At 47.5% G+C, this 10,250-nt stretch overlaps 1 protein-coding gene across 2 annotated transcripts; it reads right to left on the bottom strand.

Moving 5' to 3' along the window:
• Positions 1-129: 129 nt before the first annotated feature.
• On the bottom strand, positions 130-9,475 carry LOC102386672 (arf-GAP with dual PH domain-containing protein 1-like). Of its 2 annotated transcripts, XM_006025956.3 has the most exons (11): positions 9,175-9,475; positions 7,591-7,721; positions 6,434-6,525; positions 6,263-6,345; positions 4,916-5,028; positions 4,484-4,630; positions 3,961-4,044; positions 3,483-3,545; positions 2,352-2,423; positions 1,687-1,918; positions 131-1,562 (listed from the first exon to the last, which is right to left on the bottom strand). In XM_006025956.3, the coding sequence occupies exons 1-11, from the start codon at positions 9,263-9,265 to the stop codon at positions 1,534-1,536; spliced, it is 1,137 nt and encodes a 378-aa protein (XP_006026018.1). In that variant the 5' UTR covers positions 9,266-9,475; the 3' UTR covers positions 131-1,533. The 2 variants fall into 2 exon arrangements, with proteins under 2 accessions (XP_025062635.1, XP_006026018.1); XM_025206850.1 differs by lacking the exon at positions 3,961-4,044 and having other exon boundaries at positions 130-1,562.
• Between the last annotated feature and the right edge of the window lie 775 nt (positions 9,476-10,250).

The raw sequence follows: 10,250 nt of genomic DNA, 5'->3' as shown, positions 1-10,250 counted from the left end.
TGGAAGAAGCCGCCACTGCAGGGGCTGCTGGGAAGCCCCTGGGAAGTCAATGTGCTGCCCCTGCCACACTGTGTGCCCAGGGGCAGCAGGACTGGCTGCACATACCATGGCCCAGGCTACCTGCCGTGCTTGGGCTGGGCAGGGTTGATGGACTCGCTGCAGGCTAGATAAAACCCCGTGGTGGGCCAGATTTTGCCCACCTCTGCTTTATCCATCCATGGAAAGGTATAATTTGACACTGGTGGAAACAGTCACAAGCTATACTCAAAACAAAATGTAATGAATAAGCTTTTTTCCTATTTATTTTGATTGCATGTTACCTTCTCTCTGTCTTCTGGTTTAAAATTTAAGAGAGCAGGAGTTCACTTAACAAATGATAAACCATAATGAGATTTTTTTAATGTATTTCTTTATAAGCTTATTACCAGTTGCATCATAAACTCCTTATAGTTCCTGTTAATAGACTAGATATGTATTCACATGTTGCTTGCACTGCAAACCACAGGCACATCAGACATCAGTCTAGCACCCAAAACATGAACCCATTACTGAAAGAAATGTTCTGTGACTGTAGGTGGCAGGCTGTTATAGCTGTTGGGACCAGCCATCAGTGGGAGGATATGATCAAATATGCTTATTCTGTACATTATTCTTGTTCAGCAAGTTTAAGTTGCACAGCTTAGAAAGAAGACAGCCTCTGTCATAGCATCAGTAGTGCCAGTGTCTTCCCTAGACTGATACCAATGATTTCCCTTTTTATATATACACTTGTGTGTGTGTGTATTAGCAGATCTTGAATCTTCTCAATAAATTTTGGGGAAAGGTCTACCATAAATATATGACTTAATAAAGTTACGGCTATTGAGACTGATTTATTGTGTGCAGCTAGCTTGATTCATAGAAAAAAAAAACAGATGCCAATCTTGGCTGTAAAACTAATTCTTCAAGTGTTTCTCCTTGGTTTATGGTTATAAAATATGAAATAGCTTTATAATTCCAGAAAAAGATCAATTCTCCATAAGCAGAGAAGCTGTTTCCTTGTGACATTAGAATCACTTCCAGACTAATTTATGTTCCCTTTAGAACTATGCTGCTCCCAGCATTGTGTCCACTGAGTTGAACATTGGACACTCTCCATTTACTTGGTGATGTTCCCTTCCCCGTGGGTGTGATGATGGACATTTATAACAACAGCCATGTTCACCACTGCTAGTGAGCAAAACTTCAACCTGACTGGCTGACACCATACAGTGTCCAACTGGGTCACAATATTCCCTAGGAACAATAGGTCTCAGTGTCTGGCTGTTTTGAATGCTCCATCCCACACAGTTGTCCATTTAAAAGAATGCAGCCTAATTTGACCCCCACTGCAGAGGGAAATTGGTTCATCTATTTAAGCAAAACTTCTCTAAACTGTGAGGTATCGGAAGCATCTATCTTCTCATGTGCAGAGCTCCTCTTCTCTCTTTCCCCTGTCCTCTTTCCCAAGAGATCAGGCAGAGGAGAGTCACAGTCAGGTGCTCATGAAAGTTCCTAGGATCTGACCTTGAAGTAGGCTTCAACTGTAGGAAAGGGAAATAGAGGGTGTATCAAAAGAGAGAGATGAACAGGATCTAGTTTTCTCTGTGAAGAGTCTGACAGGCGCGTGCAGGAGAAGGGGGAAGAGAACACCAGCCTGGCACTTACTTGCATATTCCTGGGGTGTCATGGGCAATTCAATGACCCGCCTGAAGGCCGCAATCCAGTCCTGCTGCTCTCTCTCTGTCTCACAGGTGAATAGGTAGTCCCGATCAGGGGTGACGATGGTGAGGCCATGTGGCCAAGAGAAGCTGCCCTGCATACCTGCTGGCAACCCTGGCTTGACGCTATAGCCATTCTCCCCACTGCCCACAAACACCTCACCTTTAGCAAATGCATCCTACACAGCAGCAGGGAAAGAAAGATCTGTCATTTGGAGGCACTTGCAGCACTGAAGCAGATGTGATCCCAGCAACACCTGGGTTAAGAGAGTTTGCTATGGTTCTAGGCTTTAGTAGATAGGGACTATGACTTGCATGATCATAGCAGGTAGGTGGGACAAGGTGTAGGGAGTGTCAGTGAAGGGGAGAAAGGGACCTGGTAGCTCAGAACACCTTGGAGATTAAGCTCAGAGGAAGCTACTAAAAGTGATCTCTGCAACCAGAGGCCAACAGAAGTAGATATGGAAGTCAATGCTTTGGAAGTGGGGTGGGGTTCAGATGATGGATCTACCTCCCTCCAGAGCAAAGCTGGGAAATGGACACTCCAGCTGTTCCTTGCCCCAGGCTACAGCACCATCTGTGGAGGTGAAGTTAGTCCTTTTTATAACTCACCAATGGATCCTTGAAGTACATGAGTCTTCGGTGATCCAGTGTGAACCAGCGCTTCTTAAAGGCTTCTTTCTGCTGTGGAGGTAAAGAGGTGGGGGGATATTTATAGAAGGCAAGTGCCCTCTGCTGGAGAAAGTGTGGAATGAATACCCCAAATTAATTTTAGGCTTCATATAGACCAGGGGTAGGCCAGATAAGCAGTACCAGGCTGGGCCACAGGCCAGAATGGGCCCAAGAACTCCCCTGCTCCCTCCCTACCCCCCCCATGCCAGATCCAGCACATGGGGCATGCACATTACCCCCACCAAGCCCAGGACTCTGCTGCACTAATGTGCTTCAGCTGGTCTGGGATCTGTACTGCATGTGGTACCTGCTCTGGCTATTCCAGGATCCACACCACCCATGGTACAGTTCCAGACCAGGCAGAGGCAGGGGAGGAGAGGCAGTGTGTGCAGCCCAGAACCTGGATTAGCTGGTATAGCACAGGTCCTGGAACAGGTGCCACATGTAGTGCAGATCCTGGAGGCTGCATCCTAAGCCTGGCAAATAGGGCTGGGCAAGCAGCATGTGGGTCAGCTCAGAGCCAGCACCAGGGGCTGGACAAACTGGTGCAGCAAGCCATGTCTTTGACACCCCTGACCTAGACATGCAAGCCTACCAAAATGGGCTTATACTGTCAGTCCTGGAGAAACCTTCCAGCGTCTGATGAGTTGACAGGGAGATTCAGTATCTATGATTTCTTTCAATCCTGAGTTTCTCCCTGAATGTTTCCCTTGAAAGGCCCCCGAAAGCAGAAGTCAAGGAAATTCTATCTATGAGTTCATCTAGGGATATGTCCTGCCACATAGGCACTCTAGATCATCTAGAGAGCCCTGCTCTTCTGAAGTGAAGAAGAAATTCAATTGCCATGTTCATTTAATTCCAAATCTCCTCACTCCACACATCCTGGCTCCCTGATGAGTCCCCAGCTCTACCTTGGCTGGTGTATGGAGAGGCCTTGACATGGGGTTTTGAGAAGTCTGGGAAAATAGAGATAAACAGGAGAGCACTGAAATGAAAAAGGCCAGATGAGGAGCCCTGGTATCTCTCTGATGTCTGCCCTTCAAACAGACTCCTGGAGCTGCATCACCTTACCTTGGGACCAGTCTTCTCCATGTATCCCTCCTTCAGGAAATTCCGCGTTAGTCGGCTTTTGATCTGCATAAAAGAATGGCATATCCCTGCATTCCTTTCATGTAGCCAGCACTTGTCATTCCCTCCTTCCCTCTCAGCCTGTCCCTAACCTTCTGACTGCTTTGCTCTCTTTCTCCTCTCCACCCTGCCTCTTGTCCCTCTCGCAGCTGCTGAACTAAAACCCATTTGATGTTCCACCTGCTAAGGTCACTTGACCTGCCCTTAAAGGACAGGCCCAGCTCTGGAGCTGTGGAAAAGGCTGGAAGACAGTTTTTCTCTGCTTATCTCAGACCTTTCTAGCCACGTCACCATTAGGATGTGTAGGCACAATCAGCACATATCGTAACTTCTGTCTCTTTACTTGGAGAAGTCTGTTATAGAACAGTTGGTTCTCAATACCAGCAGGAAGGCCGGTTACTATTCTCAAGTTGTTTCTTACCTCATTATCACTGGCCATGGGAAAAGCCACCTTCAGATAATGAAACTGCACTGAGCGAATGGCATTGAACCAGTCCACTATTTCCTGAGAAACATGAGAGCAGAGGAGAGAAAGCTTCAGTACAACCAAACCCCTCTTTACAGACAGCTCTGTAGGAATACCTTTGAGCTTCTCCCAGGGCCTATGTTCTTATAATAGTCCTCCTGGCTGCCTTCAGAAGTTTCTCCTGATCCCTACAGTGGCTCACAAATTCCCACAACACAATCAACAGCTGGTATTCCCAGCCTGCCCCTTAATGCAACTTCTCCACCCACAGGAAGCACCATTCCTTACTGTGACTCCCCTTCCACTCTATACCTACAGAAACTTCTTCCACACCCAGAAATCCCATCCCATTCCCTACAACAACTCTCCCCACTCACAGGTCTTTACAACATTTAATACACTGACTTTGCTAGCTTTTCACACTCCATTCCATACAGCACCTGGGAGTGCTGCCTAATGCTAGAATGGGCCCTTGTACCTTTCCATTTTCATGGTAGACAAATATATTACGGGTCTTGTTGTCCTTGAGGTAGGTGATCTGGAGGCCATTGGGATTCCCAACCTTCGCTGGCTGGAATGTGGCATTGATCACATCAATCTTAATATTTATTTTGGGCTCCTTTGCCTGAAAAAAAGGAAATAAAACTGGTCTGATAGGATATGAAGAGACATAGATGGAAAAGAAAGGAGAGAAGAATTCCACCTGGGATGTGGAAATATGAGCCAGCATTGAAAGGGATGGAATGGAAATATGAACCTGACACCTAAAGTAAGGACGCACTGAGACTGCAGTGAGAAAGGAGGCTTCAGGACACAGTGTGTGGAGAACAGGACCATGACACCAGCAAGTGCTATGTACTGAGGGGCAGGGAAAGGAGCAGGGTCAGCCTTTCAAACAGGCCATACTCACATCCTGTTTGATGAAATACTTGAGACACCCATCTTTCTCAGACAAGATGAACTTGCGGGGTAGAAACTGCCCATTATCCCGGCCCCGTTTCCACAAGATCCCTTCTTTCAACCCTAAGAATAGAGAGACCAGTTTTAAAGTGTATCCACTGGGCAAAGTAAGCCTCAAAGAGATGCAGCCTGCCAGCGTTTCCAGACCCCCAGGATGGAGCACCATGCAGGGTATCTCTGCCCCCTCTGCAATTGAGAGCTCTGTCAGAGGCACTGAAGCCCTGTGTGGCTGTCTCTTGTGATTAGGAGAGAGGAAGGATGAGGGTGAGAAGGAAAGGGGAATGTACTGGAATATAGATCCAGGCATGATATATTCTCTCAGCAAGGTTCCCAGCTCCCTGGCAGTCACAGGGGGAAGATGTTCACTCAACCATTCTCCATTTCTCCATGCTGCTCCCCACCAACCTGCCTGCCTGCTGGGGATGAGGACTGAGAAAGCTCCTTTCCTCTGCCTCAGCTTACCATCCCTGCTATCTGCAGACACTGGCACCAGGCCACAATTCTTACCACTCAGTTTCACAAGCCCTCAAGCAAAGGATTTGTGCGTTGCAGTGCTGACAGTGTAATTTTGAAGGCGGCTTGCTGTGGTTTTGGGGGTGGGGAGTGGAGGGTAGAAGGACAACGCTTCCTCACTGTGCAGCCTGGACAATCTCAGCACTTAAAAAGCCATGAGACCATGCTCAACAGTACACACTGGAACACCAGTGTGGTGAGCTTCTTGTGGTAATGCCTATATAAGATGCCAGCACTTTGTGCTTCTATGAAATAATGCCCCATACCAGTCACATTCCCAGTAGAATCATAGAAAATTAGGGTTGGAAGGGACTTCAGGAGGTCATCTAGTCCAACCCCCTGCTGAAAGCAGGACCAGCCCCAACTAGATCATCCCAGCCAGGGCTTTGTCGACCCAGGCCTTAAAAACTCCAAGGATGGAGATTCCACCAGGTCTCTAGGTAACCAATCCAGTGCTTCACCACCCTCCTAGTGAGAGAGTTTTTCCTAATATCCAATCTAAACTTCCCTTGCTGCTACTTGAGATACTTGCTCCTTGTTCTGTCATCTGCCTCCATTGAGAATAGTCTAACTCCATCCTCTTTGGAACCACCCTAGTTAAAACCTGCTGTCAAATCCACCCTTAGTAATCTCTTCTGTCAGTACTGCAAGCTCCCTCATAGCAGCACTGACAGGGCCACATGGGAGGTTAGTGCTATCAGCTTACTCATGACAGCCTCTGTTGGCACCCTCTTGGGGCAGGGCCAATGCACTGTGCAAGGATAAATCCATGCTGTGCTCTTACCATCAGAATACAGTACATATCTCCCTGGCTCAGTGAAGTCCTTCCGTTCATATTTGGACCGTATCCACTGCTCTCTCAGCACTCTGTGGAATGGCACAACAAGGGAAGGGGCTTAGTGATGGGCTAGCAGGGCCCACAAAGGCCCACCCTCTTTTAAGTAGTGGCTCTTACTGGCAGTCAGCATAGGTTGGCTGGTAACAGTAAATGGGGATGTGAGCCTCATATGTGGCTTTACCCAGTCCATTCCCATGCTGTGCCAGGAACTGCAAAATAAGACAGAGAGTTAGTGCTTTCTTTTATGTAAATTTCGTCATGGGCCTTCCTCATCATGGACACATAGAAAGAAAACAGCTAATAAGCTTTAAACCAGAGGTTCCCAAACTTTTTCTTATTGTATACCCATGTCTAGATTTACCAGCTGCCCGCATACCCCTACCAGCATACATTTTATATTTTAGCCCCTTAAATGACAATTATTATTATTATAATGAAAATAAAATCTGCCATTACACAATTTCTCCCATGTACCCCCCAGAGATGTCTTGCAGACCCCCAAGGGTATGCGTACTACAGTTTGGGAACCCCTGTTCTAAACCAACCCTTTCTCTCATCCATTGACATGTTCCTGGAGAGTGTGACAATGGAGGAGCAGTTTTCAGTCAAGTCTCTTAGACCTTGTCTATGTTAGCACAAGTTTTACAGGATACACTTAACCCAACATAATTATCTTTAATAAAGTTCACATCAGGGCCACGCGCCAATGTTTAGCGGATTTGCATTGCCTTTGGCAAAGGTACTCCAGAGGCCCCAGCTCTTCCCCAAAGAGAACATTGTTAGTGCCCAAGAGAACTGTAGGGGGAGAAGACAAACCCCACACATCCTGTTATCCCTGCTAGGCCAAGCATTATTTGAAAACTTTTGGTGGAGTGGCTGAGGAAGAAGGGGTGTTCTGCTTGGATTACTGAGTTCTGTGCAAGACATGGTCTCTAAGGATTGGGCAGATGAGAAGTCAGCTACATGACAAAAAGGGGACCCTAAGTCAGAACAAAATGTGTTTCAAGCAGGCCTCCATCATAGTCATAATAAAGTAACACGATGAGGGTTATCACATATCCAGTTTTTACTCCCTACCAAAGGGTAAGTCCATCACCCATAAAATTAGGGGAAGAATCAGCATTTGTGAAATCAAATTGAATATTAACTACTGTGAGCCTTGAAGGCTGCCCATGTGGTTTTGTTTTCCCAGGACCCAATACAGTACAGTCTACAAATAAAAAACCTAGGCTTGATATGTACCACAGCACAGATACAGGCAGGAAGGGTCTCACCTGCACCTGGGCCACCTCCCAGTGGTCCATCCTCAGTGATTTGACTTTGCTGATGCTAGGGATGTTACGGTGGATCCCTGAGCAGCTGAGGCAGATGAAGACACCCAAAGTATAGGATGCCCAGTCAGGATCTGAGACAAAACAAAAATGGAAACAGGGTCAGCAGCAGATTCTCATGGGAGATATTTCTTGAACTGAGAAATGTGCTGTCAAGACACCAAGGAAAAATATGTGGATGGATGTATAACTGCCATTTCACCCTGGCTGATTCACTCACCTTCTGGAGTATAAATCACAGGGATAGAAGGCATGTCAAGAAATCACCTACTCCAAACTCTTGCTTAAGACAAGAATGGCTTGGTCTAAACCAGCCCAGACAATGTCAGTCTACCCTGCAGTTATCTTAGACACCAGCTAATAAAATGTACTGTCATTATTCCCTGCCTACCCTTGCTTGTTCTTAAATGTACATTGTGCCTTTTGTTCTGAAGGGTTTTGTGGCATATTTACAGGATTTCTGTCTCTAAAATGAAATTGCCCAATCCAAAAACCCAGGCACCTCGGGGGTTGATTATGACAGCTGTTTCATAAGGCAACAGACAACACAGTTTAGCACAGGAAATGAAGAACAGTGCCGAATCCATGTGAAACTCAGTGAGGAATTTAAGGCAGTAAAATGTAATTAATTCCCCAGAAGTGTTCCTGACAAGCATATTGGATCAGCGTGTACATTTTAATGGCAGTGTCTCAGGATCTTTTAATACCCCAACATTGACTTGACATCCCTATCCCTTTCAAAACAACAGTATTGCCCAGCCCTGTGGCAGGACATTCTTCTAGTGTTGACTCAGACAGGAGGTGATGGCTTAGTGAATCATACTGTTCTGCTTGCTGCAATAGCTGGGATTTCTTTTGAAGTTTTTCTGTCAAATCCATTACCAAACCAGGTCCTAATTACTTCTTAAGATCTGATGTGACAGAAGCCCCAGTGATGGAGCTGCAGTCTCCTCGTCCTTCTCCTGTACTTCAAGCAGTGCACCATCCCTATTCTTCCTCCTTCCTGTGCCATACACTGCATGACAGCTCCATACAGCAGTAACATAAACCTGCACCTAATGTCTGCATAGAACAATAATTCTCCCATCCTTCTTTACCCAAGAAAAAGCCCCTTGGCCCCTTCTCCCTGGACCCCAGACACTTCACACCAAATTCCACCTGACACACTGTTGCATTCCTGATGCTTCTCTCCCAAAACAGAGGAAGCGCACTTTGTGCCCAAAACCTTGTCTAATATCTCTCCCAGCTATACAGCTGGTCTAGTAAAAGATATCCCCCCCCCAAAAAAAACCCTTTGCTTCTTGCATATTTTCTGGAGCATCACAGCTACAACAGCACTCCAACCACTCATGCTAGACATTCTTCAGCCTTCCCCACCCAAAACTAGTGATGCTGGTTGCTGCTCCTCCAAAAGTCTTTCTCCCCACACGGGCCCCAAATAGCCCTAAATATTGGCTAATATTGGTTGTCCCCTAGCTAGCCGCAGATGTCTTCTCTTCCACTGCTGTGATCCCCACCAAGACTCACCTGGCTTCCCACAGTCTGCACACAAGGCGTTTTCAGGTCTTTTCCACACATCCTTTAGGGCTTTCACATTCCTGTCCTCCCCTCCAGCCATCTTTTCCAAAAGCTGCCCTTCTGGGCAGGTCAGGGCCTGTGTCCTCTACACCTCTGATGGAGCCCACTGGCTTGCCCAAGAGAGAAGAGGTCAAGAGAGAGCCAGAGGGCTTTAGGGGTGGGAGCAGAAGCTACAGCATTATTAGGAGTACGGTGCACTGAGCACCTGGCCTGATAAGGGTGCAGCCGCTAGCAAGCAGGCAGAGGCCAAAGTACAACCAAGCTGATCAAGAGGAGGAGACCAGCCCTGTGGGCGTGAAGGGAAGTGCAGCAATTAACCACAGAACTGGTTTTTCTGCATTTCTCCTGGTAAAAGGATAGGCCCCAGCCAGGGAAAGGGCACAAGCAGCAGTTATACAGATAAAGGCAACGCAGCCCTGGTTCAGAAGCGGCACTCAGCGTCATGGGCACCAGGGTTCCCTTGTTACTGTGGTCAGGGAAGGGTTTTTTGTTTATTCTGTTTAGTTGATTGATATGGCTATTCATTTTAGATCCAGTAGGTAAGTTCAGGGCAAGTGTGAAACCTCATTCACTGGGCACTTCATATCTCTCGTAGATCCCTACTGGCCTGTAGGCCTGTGTGAAGTGGTGAGTATTCGCTTCGGATTTGGCCGATTCGGGGGACAGTGATTTGATTTGGTGATTCAAATCGCTGTCCCGAATTGATTCAGTCGAACCTGGCTGTAGCCAAATCGGCCAAATCTCCAAATCACACAGGTCCCATCCCACGCCTGCTCTCAATGGCTGCCCCGCCGCCCCAGCTCCCTGCTCTTTGTGGGGAAAAAACCCACACTCAGTAGCTCCTGCCCGGCAGGGGGCAATCCCTGCTGCCCTGTGCTGCATGGGGGGCTCTGCCACGAGTCCCCCCACCCCTGCCCGCTGTCCCAGCCCCCCCATGGCTGCCCTGCCCACCCCAACTCCCGGCCCTTTAAAAAGCCCCGAATGTGCTCACCGGGTGCTGTCCTGGTGGGGGCTCACTGGGATCC

Source organism: Alligator sinensis, unplaced genomic scaffold (genome assembly GCF_000455745.1).
Source record: "Alligator sinensis unplaced genomic scaffold, ASM45574v1 scaffold215_3, whole genome shotgun sequence".
Lineage (NCBI taxonomy): Eukaryota > Metazoa > Chordata > Crocodylia > Alligatoridae > Alligator > Alligator sinensis.
This window is presented reverse-complemented; position numbering and strand designations above follow the sequence as displayed.

Excerpts from the sequence above, each read along its gene's own strand:
- LOC102386672 (XM_006025956.3), bottom strand. The coding sequence starts at position 9,265 with ATGGCTGGAGGGGAGGACAGGAATGTGAAAGCCCTAAAGGATGTGTGG. Across the intron at positions 7,722-9,174 it reads TGCAGACTGTGGGAAGCCAG|ATCCTGACTGGGCATCCTAT; the intron begins GTGAGTCTTGGT and ends GTTTTGTCTCAG. Across the intron at positions 2,424-3,482 it reads TGGAGAAGACTGGTCCCAAG|CAGAAAGAAGCCTTTAAGAA; the intron begins GTAAGGTGATGC and ends TTACCTCCACAG.